The sequence below is a fragment of the Dendrobates tinctorius genome, unplaced genomic scaffold, assembly GCF_039654945.1.
Source record: "Dendrobates tinctorius isolate UK_male_01 unplaced genomic scaffold, ASM3965494v1 ptg000046l, whole genome shotgun sequence".
NCBI lineage: Eukaryota > Metazoa > Chordata > Amphibia > Anura > Dendrobatidae > Dendrobates > Dendrobates tinctorius.
In genome coordinates, this window is record NW_027361714.1 from 38271750 (window position 1) to 38295294 (window position 23545).

General features: G+C 44.5%; 1 protein-coding gene across 7 annotated transcripts in view; it reads right to left on the reverse strand.

Annotated features, from left to right (window-relative positions):
• Positions 1–2031: 2031 nt before the first annotated feature.
• SLC18B1 (solute carrier family 18 member B1) overlaps positions 2032–23545 on the reverse strand; it is a 134842-nt gene continuing 113328 nt past the window's right edge. For 6 of the 7 annotated variants that reach the window (XM_073575836.1, XM_073575835.1, XM_073575834.1 and 3 more), the window contains exons 12-14: positions 14475–14568; positions 14344–14396; positions 2032–3233 (exon numbers count right to left, since the gene is read on the reverse strand). In XM_073575836.1, the coding sequence (XP_073431937.1) occupies positions 3161–3233; positions 14344–14396; positions 14475–14568 (220 nt within the window). In that variant the 3' untranslated portion in view covers positions 2032–3160. Of the gene's footprint in view, positions 3234–4224; positions 4310–14343; positions 14397–14474; positions 14569–23545 lie in introns of all 7 variants that reach the window. The other variant, XM_073575831.1, reaches the window with a different exon arrangement.

Sequence of the window (23545 nt, forward strand, 5' to 3'; positions counted from 1 at the left end):
GGGTTTTAACAGAACCCTTAACCTCCTGTCTAACCAGCTCCCTCAGAGTGGTGGTCAGGTCTGGGGTCTCTTCTGCTATCAATTTCTGGATGCAGGGTCTGCATAGCATTTTTCAGTGGCCATCAGGGAGAGGAACCCCACATTCAGCACACTCCCTGTGTTTGGTCTTAGCGGAACTCTTTTTCCCTTGCTAGATAGGGAAAGGGAACATAAGGGGAAACAATACATCACCAAGTGAATTTTCTCAAGGATCACTTACCCCGTTTGTAAGTGGTACCGTAGTCTGCGGGGGTGTCCTTCTTAGCCGATGATGTGTCTCTGCGGCTTGAGGACCTGCCGGACTTATCCTTCTCTTTTTGGCTGGCCTTAGCTTCTGTAAGGCAGCTACTGCCACTAGACCGCCGTTGGGAAGCTGAACCGCGGGGCTTTTCCTTTTGCGGGCCTTGAAGCACCTGGAAGCCCATGCGGCACCTTTAAATAGCCGGCCTCCCCCGATGGTACCCACCACAGATGGGGCAAGCAGGCGAATACGGGTGGCCTGCCCGGTACTGTGATGAGCGCTGAGGATGCCCCCACCCCCGCCCGGACCGCGCCACTGCTAGGTGATGTCCGTTCATGGGTCACATCCCGTACCCTCCCTCCTGCCCGCCGGCGCCTACCCGGCTCAGTGCAGCGTCCTGACACCCGGAAGAGGCCCACGCCGCCAGCCCCACAGCGCATGCCTAGCCGCGTCATCAGACCGTGCCGCTGGCCGCGTCATCAGGAACCGCCCCCTTCCGACGCGTCACTGCGGCCGCGCCCCGACGGCAGCGGGCACACACCGAGACCGCCGCGCCTGCTCCACCGCACAGCTAGAGACCTGCACCGCCCGCCGACACCCGCAAGGAGGAGTACCTGCTCCGGACACCGCCAGCCGGCCAAGGCCCGAAGGAGGAAGGCCCCCGCGCGTATACTTACCAGTGCACGTGGCGACAGGCCCCCTAAAGTCAGCCCTCCCCCTGGAGGGTGCTTTGCTCTGCTGCCGCCTCACCAACAGTCCCCCTGCCGTGAGCGCTTCCAGGACACCGGGCAGGCCGAGGCAGGGGCCCTCCCGCTGCCTGAACTGACCAGCCGGCCCTGGGAATCTCTTCCATCTTCCGCAGGTATGTCTGAAGAGGTTCGCCTGTCAGGGACAGGAAGCCAAACTGAGGCGAGGGAGAGGGCCGGCCTTTTTGTGTCTGTAGGTTTCCTGTTCCCGAAGGGCGGATCCCCTCTCTCGTGGTGCTGTCGTGGCGACTGAATAATAAAAGGATATTCCTGAGCAAAACCTGTTTCAGTCTGTCAGTGATTTGAGACTTGGGTGGAGGTTCACCTTCCAAAAAGACAATGACCCAAAGCATACTGCTAAAGCAACACTTGAGTGGTTTAAGAGGAAACGTGTAAATGTTTTGGAGCAGCCCAGTCAAAGCCCAGACCTTAACCCAATTGAGAATCTGTGATCAGACTTTAAGATTGCTGCTCACCAGAGGAAACCATCCAGCTTGAAGCTCGAACTCCCAGTGGCAAGATGTGGAAATTTCATAGAGACTTATCCAAAGTGACTTGCAACTGTAATGGTCGCAAAAGAAGACTCTACAAAGTAATGACTTTAGAATAATTATGCAGACTGAAGTTTTCAGTTATTTTTTCCTATTTGTTGTTTGCTTCACAATAAAAATAAAAACAAATATTCACAGCTGTAGGCATGTTCTTCACATGAACTGATGCAAATCTTCAAAAAAAAAAATTAAAAAAACATTGAAATTCCAGGTTGTGAGGTAGCAAAACACGAAAAATGCCAAGGGTTGTGAATACTTTAGCAAGCCACTGTAAAAGGTCAAACCGTTGTAAAAGTTGCCATTATACTACTTTGTCAGTAGCTCACGCTCCTTCTAAAGCACAGCTTTATCTGGATATTAATACTCCTGAAACAGTTTTGAAGTTAATGAAGCTTATAATCTTTAAAGTCCATTTAGCATCCTCAAAAATAATATAACTATTAAAACAAACAAATACAAAATGTTACTTTTATTGTTTTGAGGCCTGAGATTAGCTACAGCAGTCAGATACCAAACTGGTCAAAATGGCTGCTAAAATGTAAACAGACCAGCATGGAATCACAGAAGCATTTGCACAAGGGTAGTACTCTTCCATTCCACCTTATAACTCTTGCTACGTCTAGGTTTTTTTTTTTTTTTTAATTTCTTGGACGTCCACCTTAACTATTATTTTATATAAGATTTTGTAAAAATCTTTATAAAGAGCCATGAGCCATTGTATGGGCAAATTATCTAAGTACAAATACAGTATATATTGTGTGCAATTGAAATATGTACTAACAATATTAGAAAGTAATTTTCCCAGTATAGCTCTAATTCATATATCTTAGAGAAATTAAATTGGTAAAATGTCAGAAATAACAGTAATTTCGATATTAAAAAATAATAATTGGGAAAATAAATTATTAGTTTTATGACATGAGATATCCGGTTATGGTGCAGATGCACTAACAAAGTGAAGGAAGAAATAAAAACAACCATCAGCTCATCAAATTGAGAAATGCCTGGAATGAAGGAGCAGTGCACGGAGACTTCAGGCTGGTTTCCTAAGTATGACAGCCATAGGAAGGGGAAAGGGACAAACGAGCAACCGCAAGAAAAAAAACAAACAAAACAAAATCGAAAGCTTCACATTTATTGTCAAAATAAAAAAAATGAAAATAAAAAATAAAAATTGCATATTAGCGCTAATGTTGAACATTAGCACTAATATGCATTTGTAATAGTTTCCTTTTTTTTTCTTCATTTTTTATATTTCTACAATAAACGTGATGTTTTAGATTTTTTCTTGTGGTTGCTTGATTCCCTTTCCCCTTCCTATGGCATTAGTATGAAGAACCTGGTAAACCTGGTAAATACGGTAATTAACTCCCTGCCAAGAAATGTGCCATTATTATGCTTAGCAGGAAGACTTGATCAGACTTATAATTTCAATGTAAAATAAATTCAATGTAAAACAACATCACAAGGTCAGGAATTTTACAGGTTGAAGGACCTATATTAAATACAAATGCTATCACTCCAAGAGATTTTGAGACACAAAAAAAGTAGGTTATATGAAATTGTAGAAAAAAATTGAATTTTCAGTTTGCTTCCTCATTTTGTAGCAAAGGCTCCCTTTCTTGGACTGTACTGTTAGCATCCAATGAGTTTGACCTATCAAAAGAAAACAATAAATTATTAGCAGTTATTAAGCTGACAATACCAATATACTGAATGTAAATTTGCCCAATGGCTAGCTGCTGTCAATTTGTATGTTTCCAATCAAAGAGGAAGAAGAATATGTGAATTTCACATATCCAGCTGCACTTAACTTCCAGGAAATCAGAGGACTAAAAGAGCAGATATCAGGGACAGTTGAGTTGACCCTATACATATAATTTGCACCTTCAGAAAAAAGTTTATTCCAATTTTTTAATGGGCATCAAAAGAAAGATGTATGGGTGTCACAGAAGTAACCAGCTTCGGCAAATTAAAAAAAAAAAAAAATTGATTTGCAGCAGATGCCAATACTACAAAGACTTTAATTAGCCAAAAATTATGGGTATAACACTCTGAGGTCTCCTTGAACTGTACTAAACCCCTTTGGAAGTCTCTAATGCAAAAAAAAGCCTTATTAATGTCCAAGTGACCTCAACCTCTGGCAGGGGTAAAGAGATGGTAACGGATGTATTTGAGTAGGCATGTACACGTGAACTATTGCAACAAGGAAGTGAACAAAATTCACTGTAAAACCTGTTTCTCATAGAATTCATTGGGGGACACAGTAACCGTGGTATAGTCTGCTGCCACGAGGAGATTGACACTATTAATACAACTAATTGAAAATTGGCTCCTCCCTGGCAGACTATACTTTGCCTTCCAGCACCAGGCTCTTCAATTTAGCTAAAAAGAACTGAGAACTGAGAGAAAGCCAAAAGGAATTCAAGCACGAAAAGGAAAATAATGCACATCCGACCAGCCAACTAAGGATGGGAGCAGAGTCCCCAATGATGACTGCAAGAAAGATCATTTTATATTGAGCAAAAAAAAATCCTCATTTCTCGTTTGTCTCATTGGGATGACACTAACTGTGGGACGTACCACCGCTGTCGAAGGGATGGGAATAACTTAAACATTAAACAGTTACTAGAGAATGTTTTCCCACCATTGCTGAAGCGCTTGCCTGAGCAACTGCCAATTACGGGATCTTCCTCCTCAGATATGCATCTGCAGAAGCAAAGGTGTGGACCCTGCAAAACTTAGAAGTATTAAAAAAACAAAAAAAACGAATCTGAACTGAGAAAAGTAAGTTAATGTGTATGTATGCACAATGTAAGTGCATATTAACACATAACCATTAACCAGAGAAAACAGAAAGCAAAAGACACAAATATCCTGAAGTAAAAAGTAAAAAATAAACTGCAAATAATGCATAAAGGTAATAATAATAATAATAATAATAATAATAATAATAGTGATTTTTAGTAAACATAATTTTGATCAAAATAATGTACAAGCCATCCCGCCACGTCACGGCAACCCTTGTGGGACAGTCCCTACTCTAGTATTTAAAACATTTTCACTTGCCAAGTGACGTGAATGTGAACAAGGATCGAGCGGCTGAACCACTAGTAAAAGCATAGGCCAGACAGGATGGTTTTCCCAGCTCAGAAAGAGGGCGGTCACACCCATATATGCACTGAATGCACAATGAAATGAATAAAAAACAAATCTGAACTGAGAAAAGTATGCACTAATGAGCAAATGGCTGCCTTTCAGAGCTGCAAGGATGATACCTCGTGAAGAGCTCTTGCAGTCCACACAGAGTGCGCCCTAACCCTGAATGGGAGAGTACTGCACCTACCTTATAAGCCTCGCTAATATTTAACTAATCCTGCAAGCAATTATCACCATAGAGGCAGTCGTACCTCTGCCATAGCATACTGAGATGACGGCAAGACATCCGAACGGAGCCTTGAGAGACAGGCAGAGCTTCACAGCTTCTGACTACATCCATCTATGTGATTACTTCTCAGGGAGACGAGAGGTGAAGTATCTAAAGAAGGGAGAGCAATCTCCTTATTAAAGTGAAAAGGATGGTGGTGAGACGAACATCCAAAGTTCTATTCCATAAAAAGAGAGAGATCACACTGAACGACCCCTTTCACTAGCATCAGTGAAACAGCACCTGGTCAGCCAGGTAGGACTGCCAACAGTTCCTCGTTACATATAAGCCCGGGCCGTTAACAGGATTATATCGGGCCACAAACAAACAAGCCCCGGTAAAGATAAGCCGAGAACATGGACGTGTGGATTTGAGGATAGAGTTAAAAGAGCAGCCCAATGTTAAATTATATATTTAATCACCTTAAGGACACACTAGACAAAAACACTATCTACACAATGGTTATATACATGGATGAAATTTTGTTACATAAAACACAAAAATAACAAAAACACTGGCATAAGTTTAAATGACCAAAGGAATTAGATCATAAAGAAGTTTCAGAGCAATAGAGGATTAGAACATATATAGAAAAAGCACCTAAAAAACCAAAAGAGTAATGAAAAAATGTTTATTGACAAAATATTAAAACAGTGTTAAAAAGTATATGGAAATGCAGAGCAAAAAAGGAAAAAGGGAAAACATACAATGAAAAAAAACAAGAGTGGGACCACAGGTCCTAGGCACAATTGTAGATACAGGACCCCTCAGTAAACCATAGACATTCACATAGTAATTAGATAAGTCATGGAAATAAATCTCATGAGACAGGGAATGGATAGTGTGAGAGGAGGGAACCTGAGAATCAAAATTAGTAATACATTTACCTCAGATCTGCGGTGCCACGACCCCTAGGCTCTGTACCTTCTTCTCACTCTCTTTTTACATAAGATGTCTCAAAAAAGTACGACATAGTGATCATGGGAGATTTTAACTATCCAGATATTTGTTGGGAATATCTCTCAGGCAAAAGTACTGGGTCCAGAAAATTCTTATCTTCTCTTACTGACAAGTTTATCTTGCAAAAGGTAGAAGAGAACAAGAGGATCTACCATTTTGGAGCTAATTCTTACCTACAGGTAGGAAATGGTTGAGGAAGTAAAGGTGGCTGGGAATTTAGGAGGCAGCGATCATGCTATCCTCGAATTTTGGATTACAAGAGAAGGAAGACCAGCAAGGACTCAGACTTTAAGGTTGGACTTCAGAAAGGCAGATTTTAATGGACTCAGAAAGAGGGTAGGAAATGTCCAATGGCTGGATGTTCTAAAAGTACAGTAATGTCCAAGAAGGATGGGAGATTTTGCTTAGGCCTGTTTCACACTTCCGTTTTTGTGTCCGCCAAACGGATCCGTTTCCGTTTTTTTGACGGAAACTGATGCAAACGGATCCGTTTTTTTAAAAACGGATCCGTTTTTTTGACGGATCCGCGGTAACCGTAATGGAAGTCTATGGGACAAAAAAAACGGATCCTGCAAAAAATGGCGGATCCGTTTTTTTACGGAAAACAACGGATTTTGACGGATTTGAAAAAACGGAAGTGTGAAACAGGCCTAAATGAAATTCTCACTGCACAATTGGTATCAATCCCAAAAAGGAGGAAGAATTTGAACCATTTAAAAAGATACCAGAGTAGATGAAAACAGAACTAAATCACTTGATAAAAAGTGTGTATCAAATGGAAAGAGGGGGCATATCTAAAGAAGAATACAATGCAGGGCAAGTGTCAGAAGAGCTAAAACGAGTAATGAAGTATGGCTTGCAAAGGAAACCAAAAGCAGTAAAAAAGGATTTTGGGGGTATGTCAAAAGCAAAAGAAAAGTCAAATGCTATAGGATTTTTACAGGATGAAAAGGGAGAAGTGGTCAAAAATGATGTTGAGAAGGCTGAACTTTTAAATTACTATTTTGCAACTGTGTTCTTTAAGAAAGCAAATGTAACATCAACTGATCTTCATGGTGTCATAGGAATAAAAGAACCCACACTATCCATAAAAAGGGAGATGGTGAGGGAACACCATATGCACATGAAGACTTCCGGGTCATAGACGCAGAGGAAAATACCGGCGCATGCGCAGTAGTGATTATATGCTTTGACCACAGTTGGGCAAAGCATACTGCGCAACCGCAAACGGCCTTGTCAATGTGCAGGTGCGAATAAAAGGCGGCATCTGTAATATTCACAGAAGAAATTACGTCCAGCAAGCCAAGGTGGGGGGGAGGAGAATAAGCCACGCCCATCGGACCGGACCGCGGCGATTTCCATAAATCGGAAGAGTGATAAAAAAGGTATTTATGCATCAAAGGTGTGGTGACGGGGGGTATCAAAAGTACGACTAGAATACTTAGGTAACACACAATTCAATATCTTTACATGATATCTCAAAAAATGGGTGACAGATTCCCTTTAAATGAATTTAAGTCTCCTGGTTTAGATTACATCCTTGGGTACTGATAGAGTTAGCAGAGAAAATTGCAGAACCACTAGCCAGAAACTTTGAAAAAGCCTGGAAAACAGAAGAAGTCCCAGAAGAGTGGAGAAGAGCAAATGTTGTCCCTATCTTCAAAAAATCAAATAAGACGGAGCCAGGAAATTACTGGTTGGTAAACCTTACTTCTATATAAGGAAAGATATCCAAACAAATTATTAAACAGCATGTAAGTACTTGGATAAGTATACAGTAATTAACCAGAGCCAGCATGGGTTTGTAGCAAACAGGTCCTTCCAGACTAATCTAATTTTCCTTCTATGGTAGAATCACTGACTGGGTGGATCAGGGAAATGTGGTAGATATAGTATATTTCGACTTCCGCAAAGCATTTTATAAAGTATCTCATACTATTATTACTGAAAAAATTACCAAGTATGTGATTGACAAGGCTACAGTTAGGTGGATTCATAGCTAGCTCAGTGATCGTACTCAAAGAATGGTAATAAATGGTTGCATATTCAATTGTAAAAGTATTTCAAGTGGGTTACCACAAGGCTCTATCCTGGCCCCAGTGTTGTTCAACATTTTTATAAATGATCTAGATAAGGGAACTGAAGGAGAGATAGCTAACATTAGAGAAGACAGAGAAAGGATTCAGAAGGATCTACAAAGCTTGAACAATGGTCAGTGACTAATAGAATGGTATTTAACAGGGAGAAATGCAAGATTCTAAATCTGGGCAAGAAAAGGAAAATTACATCTATAGAATGGAAGGAATAGAACTAAGCAACAGCACGTGTGAAAAAAACTTGGGTATACTAATAGATCACAGACTGCATGAGTCAACAGTGTGATGCAGCAGCAAAAAATGTAAACAGTTCTAGGATGTATTAAGACAAGCATAGAGTTTAAATCACGTGAAGTCATTATCCCTCTCTACTCTTCCTTGGTCAGGCCTCATCTGGAATACTGTGTCCAGTTCTGGGTACCACATTTTAAAAAAAAGACATTGAAAACTGGAGAAAGCTCAGACAAGAGCTACCAGGATCGTGAGAGGATTGCAAAGTATGTCCTACAAGGAGGAATACAGTGTCCAGTTTTGGGTACCCCATTTTAAGAGACATTGAGAACTGGAGCAAGCTCAGAGAAGAGCTACCAGGATCGTGAGAGGATTGCAAAGTATGTCCTACAAGGAACGGTTACAGGATTTGCGAATGTTTAGCTTGCAAAAAAGAAGACTATGAGGATACTTAGCTGTCCACAAACATATGAAAGGATGTCACAGTGTAGAGGGATCATCATTATTCTCATTTGCACAAGGAAACACAAGAAGCAATGTAATGAAACTGAAAGGGAGTATACACAGATTAGATATCAGAAAATACTTTTTGACAGGGAGGGTGATCAATGAGTGGGACAGGCTGCCATGAGAGGTGGCGAGTTCTCCTTCAATGGAAGTTTTCAAACAGAGGCTGGACAGACATCGGTCTGAGATGGTTTAGTGAATCATGCAGTGAGCAGGGGGTTGGACACAATGACCCCTTGAGGTCACTTCCAACTGTAACATTCTATGATTTTGTGACACAATGGTCAGATATGTAAATATAATAGTGATATGACAAATTATGCAGAATATAACAGTCAGTTACCAATCAGATGAAAGGCCTGGCTTGAGGGGGAGGGTCTGCCACATGGGAGGATGGTGTTCCCTCTGCTCCGTGACTTCTCCCCACACAATAAGTTGTTGTGACCGCCCCAGAAAAAGCCAACAGGCCATGCTTTACATGAGCATTTAACTCCTTGGGGTCACTCCCCTCCTGCCCCCATCTAGCAGCTAAAAACTTCAAAACCTAAGATTGGTTATAGCTTCTTAATGAACGGTCTTAGGGAGGCGTTTTTTGCCCCATCAGATTTGGCCAAGCCCCTACAACAAAACACGACTTTGCTACCTGGATTCTACTAGATGCTCTATGTTTCTCACCACACTATGGTGATAAAACGGATCAAGACCCTGGAAGGCGTTCGGCCCTCTCCAGAGATCTCGAAAATGTAACCGATGTGAGGCTAGGACGTATGATAAGTCCATATTCTTATTATGAAAACTTAGCTGTTTGAACAAAGTAGTTACACCGCATGATTTGGTTACTAACTAAGTTGGTGGGGGTGTGAATTTCTTCTTTGAAGCTGAGAAGGCTGGGACACCTGCTGAGCCATGTGTCCTGTTACAGTTACATATATTTTCAGGAGGATTGTAAGCAGTCATTAAATCCTCCCCATCTTTCACATACCCCCTTTGTCCATGTGTGCACACTGACCTACCAAATGATTCCCACTAGACGGCAATTTGCCTGGGATTGTGGCCGGGTGCCAACGGGATTACCTGTATAATCAACTATGCATAAGACCTCGCAAGGTGACGGCCTGCGGAGAGAAAAAATAAATGGTCAGAATAATGGCTGTGCAACATGGCAAACTGACAGTCTCAGTTAGCCTGACTGACTCCTCTCCGACTAGGCATTTGCCCTGGGAAGTATACAGGGTCTCCTTGGGACCAATTATATGCTAATTTCTGCTGAGGGGTCTGAGTCCGATGGTGTAACTTCTCAAAGGAAGAGATAGAGTACTAACGGATCTCTTATTAGGATACCTACTGCGAAGTTAGTTAAACCGGCTAAGGTAAGTGGAAAGAGTCCCTCCTGCTTTGCTTCCATGCCCTATAGCTCACTTGTGCGATAAGACCTACAAATAAGAGAAGACACTTGTTAAAGGTTAGACTCACTCTGAGAACAGTCAGGTTTGCTTACAGAGCTCTGACTGATACTCTGACCCCATTGGTAGAGAGCGGATAGAGTACCCTAAGTGATCCGACAGGAACAAAGCAGAACTAATGGTCCATCACCTAGTGAAGTATTCAGACTATAATCTGGCATGTCACCCAAAAGGGCGGGGTCTGATGGCATCAATTGCCAGCTCTGATTGGTCAGGGGTGTGTGCACAGTGACGGTGTTAATTAGCCAGCAAGCGACCAAACACTGACTGACCTATGGGCCGCCGTACATAACAATTGGATACAGGTGTGAGAACGCTTAACAAACTGATCGCAAAAAGTAATATACAGTGTGAATAGCGAAGCGCTACAACCATACTGCACATGATTAGAGCATACATAGGTTACAAGATTGAACATCTAATGTGAAAAACACACTACCACCATACATAAGCTCTATCTCCACCCCAACAACCAGACGCACACTAAACAGAATGGAAAAGAGACCGTCCTCACTCACCACCCCCCACCCCTCCCGACCCAGGGCCAACACCTGAATGTCAGAGAGAGGAGGACGGTGGAGGGGACAACAAAACGAGTCAAGTCATGCAGAGCTAAATCAGGACGAACAGAGTACCAGCTAGGACTCAGACACTTCAAAAGGAGATGCTAATCACAGACCACGACAATTGGGAAGTCAGCACAGCACCGGGCTGCAGCAAGGGACGTACTCTTAAAGACACTTGATCCTGTGGCTAGAATTTGGGCATTCTGGACTCCATCTTCTGCTCCATGCAAACATGAGCTATGGTAGGTGAGGAGGCAGGAGACCACAAGGCTAAAAGACCACCATCCCAATACCTGATCGCTGAATGCAACAAGGTACATGGTCTAGACGTACAGGCGCGAGAGTATACTGACTGAACAATACAGTCTATACTCTCTGCTGCTTCATGGGTAAAAGAAAGTGCACAATTACACCATGTTACCTTCTTAAAAACAATCCATCTGAAAAAGAAAAAAGGTTAACGCCTAAACTGGCCTCTAAAGTCCTAAAATAGGTCTGAGACTCAGAGCTCAGTTGCCTTCAACTGAAACTATGAATAACTGATGAGCCTGGTGCTGGCAGGCAAGGCATAGCCTCCTGGGAAGCAGTCAATTCAATTAGTTGCGTGTATAGTGTAAGCATAGAGGTGGCAGAGGACTGTCAAACAGTTACTGAGTCCCCCAACACATGCACTTTGTGAGGTAGACAATTATGTTTTAATTTTTGGAATGTGGGGATTTTTTTATTTTTTTTTAAATAGTAAAATAAAAAAAATAAAAAAATGATCGTTTCCCCATCTCACAAGCCCGAAAGCACTTTTTCTTTCTCTAATATATAATCTTTGGTTTTGGTTTCAGGATTTTTCCTCCAAAGCACAGAGGGTTATTAAATGACACTCCTTGTTTGCAATGTACTATTACTACTAGTTATTACTGCAAAAAAATCCAAAAATCTGCAAAAACCCTAGTCCATGCCCTCATCATCTCTCGCCTTGACTACTGCAACCTCCTGCTCTGTAACCTCCCCTCGAACACTCTCGCACCCCTCCAATCTATTCTAAACTCTGCTGCCCAACTAATCCACCTGTCCCCCCGCTATTCCCCAGCTTCTCCCCTCTGTCAATCCCTTCACTGGCTCCCCATTGCCCAGAGACTCCAGTACAAAACCCTAACCATGACATATAAAGCCATCCACAACCTGTCTCCTCCATACATCTGTGACCTGGTCTCCCGGTACTTTCCTGCACGCAACCTCCGATCCTCACAAGATCTCCTTCTCTACTCCCCTCTTATCTCCTCTTCCCACAATCGCATGCAAGATTTCTCTCGTGCATCACCCCTACTCTAGAACTCTCTACCACAACATATCAGACTCTCACCTACCATCGAAACCTTCAAAAAGAGCCTGAAGACCCACCTCTTCCGACAAGCCTATAACCTGCAGTAACCACCGATCGACCAAACCGCTGCATGACCAGCTCTACCCTCGCCTACTGTATTCTCACCCATCCCTTGTAGATTGTGAGCCTTCGCGGGCAGGGTCCTCTCTCCTCCTGTACCAGTTATGACTTGTATTGTTTAACATTATTGTACTTGTTTTTATTATGTATACCCCTCCTTACATGTAAAGCGCCATGGAATAAATGGCGCTATAACAATAAATAATAATTACTGCAGTATATTACAGAAAAATCAATTCACAGTCACACTGACTCTGCAGGTACAGCACCTCCCCATCACGTGAATTGTTGGATTATTATCCACATATTAACAATACCAGTTGCATTTCCAATGTGCTTTAGCACTGCAGTAGTACAGTCATGGCCAAAAGTTTAGAGAATGACACAAATATTATATTTTCACATGATCTGCTGGCCTCTGGTTTTTATGTGTGTTTGTCAGATGTTTTTATCACATACAGAAATATAATTGCAATCATATTATGAGTAACAAAAGGTTATATTGACAGTTAGAATGAGTTAATGCAGCAAGTCAATATTTGCAGTGTTGACCCTTCTTCTTCAGGACCTCAGCAATTCTCCCTGGCATGCTCTCAATCAACTTCTGGATCAAATCCTGACTGATAGCAGTCCATTCTTGCAAAATCAATGCTTTTATTTTGTCTGAATTTGAAGGTTTTTGTTTGTCCACCCGTCTCTTGATGATTGACCACAAGTTCTCAATGGGATTAAGATCTGGGGAGTTTCCAGGCCATGGTCCCAAAATCTCTATGCTTTGTTCCCTGAGCCATTTAGTTATCACCTTTGCTTTATGGCAAGGTGCTCCATCATGTTGAAAAAGGCATTGTTGTTCGCCAAACTGCTCTTGGACGGTTGGGAGAAGTTGCTCTTGGAGGACATTCTGGTACCATTCTTTATTCATGGCTGTGTTTTTAGGCAAGACTGAGAGAGAGCCCATTCCCTTGGCTGAGAAGCAACCCCACACATGAATGGTTTCAGGATGCTTGACAGTTGGCATGAGACAAGACTGGTGGTAGCGCTCACCTGGTCTTCTCCGAATAAGCCGTTTTCCAGATGTCCCAAACAATCGAAAAGGGGATTCATCAGAGAAAACGACTTTACCCCAGTCCTCAGCAGTCCACTCCCTGTACCTCTTGCAGAATATCAGTCTGTCCATGATGTTTTTTCTGGAGAGAAGTGGCTTCTTTGCTGCCCTCCTTGAGACCAGGCCTTGCTCCAAGAGTCTCCACCTCACAGTGCGTGCAGATGAACTCACACCTGCCTGCTGCCATTCCTGAGCAAACTCTGCACTGCTCGTAGCCCGATCCCGCAGCTGAAACACTTTTAAGAGATGGTCCTGGCACTTGCTGGTCTTTCTTGGGCGCCCTGGAGCCTTTTTGGCAACAAGGGAACCTCTCTCCTTGAAGTTCTTGATGCGATAGATTGTTGACTGAGGTGCAATCTTTGTAGCTGCGATACTCTTCCCTGTTAGGCCATTTTTGTGCAGTGCAATGACGACTGCACATGTTTCTTTAGAGATAACCATGGTTAACAGAAGAGAAAATGATGCCAAGCACCAGCCTCCTTTTAAAGTGTCCAGTGGTGTCATTCTTACTTAATCATGACAGACTGATCTCCAGCCCTGTCCTCATCAATACCCACACCTGTGTTAATGGAGCAATCACTGAAACGATGTTAGCTGGTCCTTTTAAGGCAAGGCTGCAATGATGTTGAAATGTGTTTTGGGGGATAAAGTTCATTTTCTAGGCAAATATTGACTTTGCAAGTAATTGCTGTTAAGCTGATCACTCTTTATAACATTCTGGAGTATATGCAAATTGCCATTAGAAAAAATGAAGCAGTAGACTTTGTAAAAATTAATATTTGTGTCATTCTCTAAACTTTTGGCCATGACTGTACACCACAGATATAGGTATTTTTCTATCCTTATGTATATTGAGCTATTGGAAAATGGTAACAAGAGCTTAATGTACCACACTTTCTGCACACAAACTCATGTTGAAACAATGTGTACTGCACTTCAAATAAATGCTTTAATTATACTATTAAAATCTTACCTTCTTCTGGTGTTATGTGCTTCCCAGGTATAAAATATTACACTCAGTACAAACTGCAAAAGTATAAAATGGTAACTATTAAACCATAATTTATGTCATATAACTTTGATACAAAACGCTATGTAACTTACAGATAGTAGAGGTAATAGTCCTTGAAAGGCTGCTGCAGACTGAAAGTTGAACTTTTCATTCAAAAATCCACCAAGAGTTGGGCCTACAAATGATCTGAATATAGATAAATGAAATTTTGCTTAACAAAAAATGTAAACATCAATACATGTTGTTATCGTTAAAGGGAATCTGTCAGGTCATTTTCTAGTAGGACACTAATCGTGTAATTAAATAGTGCTTGGGCAGTCCTTTCATAATGTGTAAATATCATTACTTGACTACCTTTTGCTTTCTTGCCATAGGCTTCCCTTGTAGACGCCCAACCTAGTCGGGTCAATCACAGTGTCCCGCTGGCTAGTCAACAGTATGTCAAGTAAATCTTCACCCCTACCCTTGCCCATAATCCCACCCACCCCTCTACACTTACTCTATTAATAGTAAAACTCTCCCTCGGACCCTCAGACTGTGCATGCCTGGTATCATTTATTCCTGAGGACACTGACTCTGCACTGCAGATTTACTAGGTCAAGACGAGTGTGCACATGGTGTCAGAGGAGCGTGAAGATCGCGACGTGTGGACCTATTATACAATTTTGTTGGAAATAACAAAGAAACATTGATTTTTGTGATAACTCACCGTAAAATCCTTTTCTCCGAGACACTCATTGGGGGACACAGATACTGTGGGTGTATGCTTCTGCTGCTAGGAGGCTGACACTAAGTGAAAAAAAGAGGTTAGATCCTCCTCCGCCGTATACGACCTCGCCCCTATTGTGGGCAGAAATCAGTTTGGTGCCAAAGCAGTAGGAGGACACCAAATCAGCCTTAATACAGGTACAACACGTCTAAATAACACCACCACCCTTATATCAAATAAGTAAATGCATATTAATTAAACAAAACAAGAGCCAACTGGCTAATAGGGTGGGTGCTGTGTCCCCCAATGAGCATCTCAGAGAAAAGGATTTTACGGTGAGTTATCAAAAAATCCATGTTTCTCCTTCGCCTCATTGGGGGACACAGATACTGTGGGATGTCCTAAAGCAGTCCCTGGATAGAAGATTGACTCACCGATCCAAGCTACATGCACCTCTTGTTTAAAGGTGCGCCACCGCTGCTTGGAGAATCCTTCTACACAGGCTCGCCTCCGCCGAGGCCGGAGTATGGATATTATAATGTTTGGCAAATGTGTGCAGGCTGGACCAGGCTGCTGCCTTGCAAACCTGCTCCGTCGAAGCCTGGTGCCGAAGCGCCCAAGAGGCACCCACTGCCCGAGTAGAGTGCACTCTGATCCCTGCTGGAATCAGCGTGCCTCTAATGCGGTAGGACTCCTGAATAGTCAAACAAATCCATCTGGCTATGGTATATTTTGAGGCAGTGAGTCCCTTCCTGCGCCCTTCGGGGAGCAAGAACAGCGTGTCAGTCTGACGAAAGGGTGCCGTCCTCGACACGTACCTCCAGAGGGCTCTTACCAGGTCTAACGTGTGAAGAGCCTTTTCCACAGGGTGCACCGGTGCTGGACAAAATGAAGGCAAGACAACATCTTCCTTAATGTGAAAAGAGGACATGACTTTCGGCAGAAAAGGAGGGGCTGGTCTGAGCACCACCTTATCCTTATGGAAAGTGAGGAACGGAGCAGGATAGGGCCGCCAGCTCTGAAACCCACCTGATAGATGTGATGGCCACTAGGAACACCACTTTCCAGGAAAGGTACCTCAAAGAGTTATCCTGAAGCGGTTCAAATGGAGCTTCCTGCAGAACACTTAAGACCAGGTTAAGGTCCCAGGCGTCCATAGGCGCCTTAAAGGGCGGTACCAAGTGGGAGACTCCCTGGATGAAAGTCTTCACCTGCAAATTGGTCGCAATTCTGCGCTGGAACAGGATGGATAAGGCCGATATTTGTCTCCTGAGGGAACTTGGGATCAAGCCCGAGTCTAGGCCCAACTGGAGAAAAGCCAAGATGTTGGGGATCGAGAATCTCAGCGAAGAAACACCGCGGCCTCGACACCAAGCAAAGAACACCTTCCAGGTGTGGTGGTAAATTCTTGCTGAAGCAGGCTTCCAGGCGCTAACCATTGTGGCGACCACCTTGCTCCCAAACCCTGCCTGGGTTAGAATCCAAGATTCAACAGCCATGCCATCAAACAAAGGGCCCCTGAGTTCAGATGGCAAATCGGCCCTTGAGAAAGTAGATCTGGGCGCTCTGGCAGGTGCCAAGGAACGTCGGCGAGCAGCTACATTAGATCTGCGTACCACGCTTGACGGGGCCAGTCTGGGGCAAGCAGAATCGCCGAAACCCCTTCCGTCTTGATCTTCTTGATGACCCACGGCAGCAGTGGCAGTGGGGGAAATAGATATGGGAGGCGAAACTGGTTCCATGGCATAACCAATGTGTCCACAGCGATTGCCTGTGAGTTCCTGGCCCGAGCGACATATGTGGGTACCTTAGCGTTCACTCTGGACGCCATAAGGTCCACGTCTGGAGTTCCCCACAGCTGACAAATCTGCTGTAAGACTTCGGGATGTAGAGACCACTCTCCAGACACAAGACCCTGCCGGCTGAGAAAGTCTGCCGCCCAATTTTCCACGCCAGGAATGTGTACTGCCGAAATCACCGAGTGGTTTGCTTCGGCCCACTGAAGAACATGCCCCACCTCGCGCATGGTTGCTCTGCTGCGGGTGCCCCCTCGGTGATTTATGTAAGCCACCGCCATGGCGTTGTCTGATTGAATTCGGACAGGGCGGCCTGCTAGAAAGTGATGAAACCTTTACAGGGCCAGCCGAATTGCTCATATCTCCAATAAGTTGATCAGGAGGCGTTTCTCCTGTGGCAACCACCGTTCCTGGGTTGTGTGGTGGCAAAACACCACTCCCCAGCCAAGGAGACAGGCGTCGGTTGTCATCACCAACCAATGGTCGGGGGGAAAGATTTCCCCTGGGTCAGAGAGGAACTGGTTAACCACGATCCGAGCGAATGCCTGACTTGAGAGGACAGTCGATCGAGCGTGAAAGGATTCTTGTCCTAGGCTGACAAGAGGGCGTGCTGCAGGGGGCGAAGATGGAACTGGGCGAACGGTATCGCTTCCATTGCTGCCACCATTTTCCCTAGAATCCTCATCCCGGATCGGATGGTATGAGGGACTGGTTGGCGAAGTGTCCAGACTCCCTGCCGGAGAGCTAGCACTTTTTCCTGAGGGAGAATTACCAACCCACGGCAAAAGTCGAAGATCATTCCTTAGAAGGAAATTCTCTGAGCTGGCACAAGGGATGACTTCTTCACAATGACCACCCTAAGCAGGCAAGAGTATCTAGCGTGATGCTGACATTTTCCTTGCATGCCCGTATTGACGGGCCCTTGACCAAGAGGTCATCCAAGTAAGGCAAGACGACTATGCCTTGAGAGTGCAGTATGGCCATGACAACTGCCATAACCTTTGTGAACACTCTGGGAGCCGTAGCTAGCGCGAAGGGTAGCGCTACAAACTGAAAATGTCGACCACTGATGGCGAGGCGTAGGAACCTCTGATGAGGAGGAAAAATGGGAATATGCAGTTATGCGTCCTGGATGTCGATTGAGGCCAAGTATTCTCCCTGCTCCATGGCCGATATGACTGAACGGAGAGACTCCATCCGGAAATGTCTGATCCTGATGAATTTGTTCAGAAGCTTCAGGTCCAAAACAGGCCTGACAGATCCGTCCTCTTTGGGAACCGCAAACAGGTTGGAATAGAAGCCCTGAGCTCTTTCAATTTCCGGCACTGCAACAATGACTCCGTTTTGCTGGAGCGATTTGATGGCCCCTAACAGAGCCTTTGCCTGGGTATCAACCCTGGGCAGACGAGACAAAAAAACCCGTCTTGTAGGGTATCTGACAAATTCTATTTTGTAACCTGAAACCACCAACTCCTTTACCCATGCGTCGTGTGCGACATTGACCCAGACGTGGTGAAACCAGAGTAGGCGGCCGCCCACCTTGCTGGGGTCGTCTGGTAAGCGCCTCGAGTCATTTGGCTGACAATCTTTGGGATCTGGATCCCCTCGATCTGGGCTTTTGAGTACGCATCCTCCCCAATGGGTTGGCTCTATATGAGACCTGCCGTTCCCTATCCTGGTTGGGGCGGTCTGAATTGGCTGCTGTGGTCCACCCGGGGTTGCGAAAGGCCCGAAAACGTCCCTGAAACGGTTGACGAAAAAGCGGTTTGACCTTTTGTTGAGGGAGAAACCCGCTCTTTCCTCCTGTGGAGTCGAGAGATAGAAATTGCATTAGCGGTAGCAAGTGCCGAGCAACTGGCCGCCTCCAAAGATGCATTGATTACATAGTCTCCGGCCATCGCCATCTGACTCGCAACCTCCGATATTTCTGCAGGTAGGTCTTGCTCCTGCGCCACCTTGTTTAATGATTCTGACCATGAGATCATAGCCTTGGCTACCCAAGTTGCTACGAACGAGGGAGTGAATGCTGAGCCTGATGCCTCATATACTGAGCGAGCTAAGCTCTCTATGAGGCGATCCGTGGGATCCTTAACAGAGGAAACACTAGGTACAGATAAAAGGATTTTTAGTGGCTAGGAGCGAAACCGGTGGATCCACCATCGGGGATTCCATCCATTTTTTACGGAGGTCCAGAGCAAACGGATACCTTGTTTCGAGTGCCTTGTAACCCGAGAAACGCCTGTCTGGACGTTCTCTGTGCCAATGCACTATGTCCTCAAACTCCAGGTGAGGGGAAAAAAATTCTGTGCGGGCGCTTCACTCGCTTAAATGCCACTTTATGCCCCGTAGCCACTGTGGGATCATCCTCAATCCCCAGGGTCTGATTGACGGCTTCTATGAGGCTGTCCCCTGTTTCACGTGACCCTGGAGTGTCCAGGTCAAGGGGCTCGTCTGAGTTGCAATCTGAGGTCTGGTCGCTATCAACCACTGGTGACGGGGAGCGAGAAGCAGAGCTTACGGATGCCAAGGCACCGGATGGACTGGGCGACACCATGTAGATTCGTTTCCTCCGGGTCTGCCGAATGAGAGCGGCCCCTGCAGGCCGGAGGCTCTTGTGAGGTGGAGGACCCCTGTAAGGTCGGCGAGCCATTGTCCCTGCCCCTATCTGGGGCTTGAAGGGACTCTATTGCTCTCGTAAGCGCCGCCATGAACTGTGACAGTGATAGGACCCACTCCTGGGGATTCGACACATTGGTCACGGTCGCAGGGGAGGGCTCCTGGGAGCGTTCGGATTCACAGGCCTCACATAATCGCTTGCTCTGCGCCCGCAGAAATGCAGTCCGACAAGAGAAGCATGCAGTGTAAAAGAACGTGTGCGTCTTTGCTTTTTCGGACATGCTGTATCCGTCCGCTGCTGGGGAGGGGGAAGGAGGTAGCACCTCGTTTTCCCTGTAGCATGGCCTCTCGGGCAGCACTTACCCCAGTCCTGCGCCCCCCCGTCCTGTACGCTTCCACCTTCCACCTGCGCGCCAGCAGCTGTGGGAGTGAGCCACCAGTTCTAGGGGTGGTAATTCCGTTCTGCGGCCTAGCCGCGCTCCAAAGCTGGGGCCTAAATTTCTTCATCGCCGCCCAGTGCGGGGCGCCGGAAGTGACGAGCGGCACGGAGGCGGGACTTCCGGCCGCGGCCTAGCTCCGGCTGAAGCCGCGGTCTCAATTTATCCCCTACCCAACTGGGGGGGGGCGAGGTTCCATGGCGCTGAAAAAACATGGCGCTACTTCCTGGCGTGGCGCCACCTGACGGATCCAGCCACTCTCTGCCTTGCATGGCCGGTGGCTTCCACCGGCTGGGGGCTCCAGCCCTCAGATCTTTGCAGGAGCCCTCCCAGACCCTCTCCTCACCGATGATCCTCTTCAGCTTCCTGAGCGCAGGTATGTGAGGGGGCCTCGAAAAAAATAGGACGGTGCAGGCACCCTAGCTCCATCTAACCCCTTCAGGGGGTGAGGAGAGGGACCGTCTGCCACCTTGCAGCACCGCAGTCTAAGCATTGGTGGAGCAGTGGGGGGGGGCGCACGGACTAGTCTTGTGCCTCTGTACAGCCCATGGTTTTAATACCTAGGGGTGGTCAGGGCTAAGTCCGGCATTGTGTCCCACAACGCGGGAGAGGATACGTGGAGGGACACTCGCACGTGCTCGCCCGTTATTGGTTTGGGGAAATAGGATCCGCTGCCCCTGTCTCATCTTCATGGGAAAAAGACGAAAAAAGTGTGGAGAAAAACCAGACGTGTGCCTCCATGGACACTAAGCAAAAAACTGATTTCCGCCTGCAATAAGGGAGAGGGTGTATATGGCAGAGGAGGAGCTAAACTCTTTTTTTTCACTTAGTGTCAGCCTCCTAGCGGCAGAAGCATACACCCACAGTATGTGTCCCCCAATGAGGCAAAGGAGAAAAAGGAAGCAAAAAAAGAGCCAAATACTAAAACAAACAGTCTTTATTTAAAAATATATTAAAAGCAAGAAAATTACTATGAAAAAGACAAGGGAAATCCCCTGCATACAGGACCAATCAATATATAATAAAGAATACATTATCCACAGCCACAAAATAAAGCATTTTGTGAGTTAAAAGCGACCTCTCATAATAAGGTGCATAACTGCAGTTTAGAAGATACAAGGTGGAAAATAGAGTTAATCTTTAGCCATTGAATGTATTAAAATATTGTATGTGAGCTAGCAGTAAATACTGTTAATAGTGAAATGAAATTCAAATATACCAATACAAGTGTGGGTCCAAGGACACCAAGTGGTCAAATAAATAATTGCACTAAGAGTGGAATTAATAAATGCTATTGCAAAACAAGGATAAGAAAAAATGCAGTACTAGTAGTATTAAATGTACATAAAAATATATAAAGTAGATTGGATGGCTGCTGAGAATCTCGTGACTCATACGCTCAATGCTGTTAGCGTGGAAAAAACGTAAGAGTAAACATAAAGGTTAATATCTGTGTTAGCTCTGAGGATGTAGAGAATAGGGACCCCGACACGCGTTTCTAATTGGCTTTTTCCTGGGGGTGTTGTAAGTTGTCATTGACAGTGGTTGTGTTAGGTGCTTGTGTGTGTGGTGTTAAATAGAGTGAACAATTTCTGGAGTGGAAGTGTGCATAAGACAAAGTTTATGACCACAGCTAATTATTTGGGAATAACTGTCATGGAGCACAGCTTAATATGGGTTATCCCCATCACACTCACACTCCTCTTCACCTAGTCACTCTACTACTATTTGGGTTTCCTTTGGTTCCTTTTTCTTGGTTATTCCCAACAAAACTGTCTCCACATGTGGCAATCTTCACACTCCTCTGACACCATCTGCACACACGTCTCGACCTAGTCAATCTGTAGTGCAGAGTCTGTGTCGTCAGGAATAAATGGTACCTGGCAAGCACAGTCTGAGGGTCCGAGGGAGGCATTGTGAAAGAGTTTTACAATTACTGATGTCAGTGTTGAGGGCGAGTCAGATAAAGGGTGGGAGCAGGAGTGAATATTTACTTTGTATTTGCAATCGCTTGACTAGCCAGTGCCAGACTGTAATACACCGGACTAGGTCAGACAGCAACAAGGAAAGCCTATAGCAAGAAAGCAAAAGTAGGTAAAGTAATCATAATTACACATTCTGAAATGGCTACCCAAGCACCATTTAAGAATACTAGTAGTATTACTGGATTTGAACTTTTTTGCAGAATGGATGGCGAGTTCATAAAGCAGGGAGCAGGGGAAAGAAGTGTCTCTAAATGAGAACATGTCACCTCGGAAATTACAATTTACCTGCAGAGGTAGGGTTAATCTGCAGATATATGAAAAGTCTGTCCAGAGAATAGGTAAAATATAGTCTTGTGTGAACATGTAATCCCTTAAAATCATTTTTATTATTACTAAATATCAAAAAACACCAACTCAGTGCAACTATCAATAATTAAACTACACTAACCCCTTTACCCCTAAGGGTGGTTTGCACATTAATAACCGGGCCAATTTTTGCAATTCCGACCAGTGTCCCTTTATGAGGTCATAACTCTGGAACGCTTCAACGGATCTAGGGGATTCTGAGAATGTTTTCTTGTGACATATTGTACTTCACTTTAGTGGTAAAATTTATTCGCTATAACTTGCGTTTATTTATGAAAAAAATGGAAATATGGCAAAATTTTTGAAAATTTTGCAATTTTCAAACGTTGAATATTTATGCCCTTAAAACAGAGAAATATGTGACAAAATAGTTACTAAATAACATTTCCCACATGTCTACTTTACATCAGCACAATTTTTTAAACAAAATTTTTTTTTGTTAGGAAGTTATAAGGGTTAAAAGTTGACCAGCGATTTCTCATTTTTACAACAAAATTTACTAAACCATTTTTTTTTTAGGGACCACATCACATTTGAAGTCACTTTGAGGGGTCTATATGGCAGAAAATACCCAAAAGTGACAGCATTCTAAAAACTGCACCCCTCAAGCTACTCAAAACTACATTCAAGAAGATTATTAACCCTTCAGGTGCTTCACAGGAGCAGAAGTAACGTGGAAGGAAAAAATGAACATTTAACTTTTTAGTCACAAAAATGATTTTTAGCAACAATTTTTTTATTTTCCCAAGGGTAAAAAGTTGTTGTCCAACTTGTCCTGAGTACGTTGATACCCAAATATGTAGGGGGGAACAACTGGGCACATGGCAGGGCTCAGAAGGGAAGGAGCGCCGTTTGACTTTTTCAACCTAAAATTGGCTGGAATTGAGATCGGACGCCATGTCGCGTTTGACGAGCGCCTGATGTGCCTAAATAGTGGAAACCCCACACAAGTCACCCCATTTTGGTAACTAGACCCCCTAAGGAACTTATCTAGATGTGTGGTGAGCACTTTGAACCCCCAAGGGCTTCACAGAAGTTTATAACGTCCGGGCGTGAAAATAAAAAAAAATCATTTTTTCCACAAATATGATCATTTAGTCCCCAATTTTTAATTTTCCCAAGGGTAACAGGAGAAATTGGACCCCAAAAGTTGTTGTCCAATTTGTCCTGAGTACACCAATACCCCAAATGTGGGAGAAGACTACTGTTTAGGAACATCAGGGGCTCAGAAGGGAAGTAGTGACGTTTTGTAAT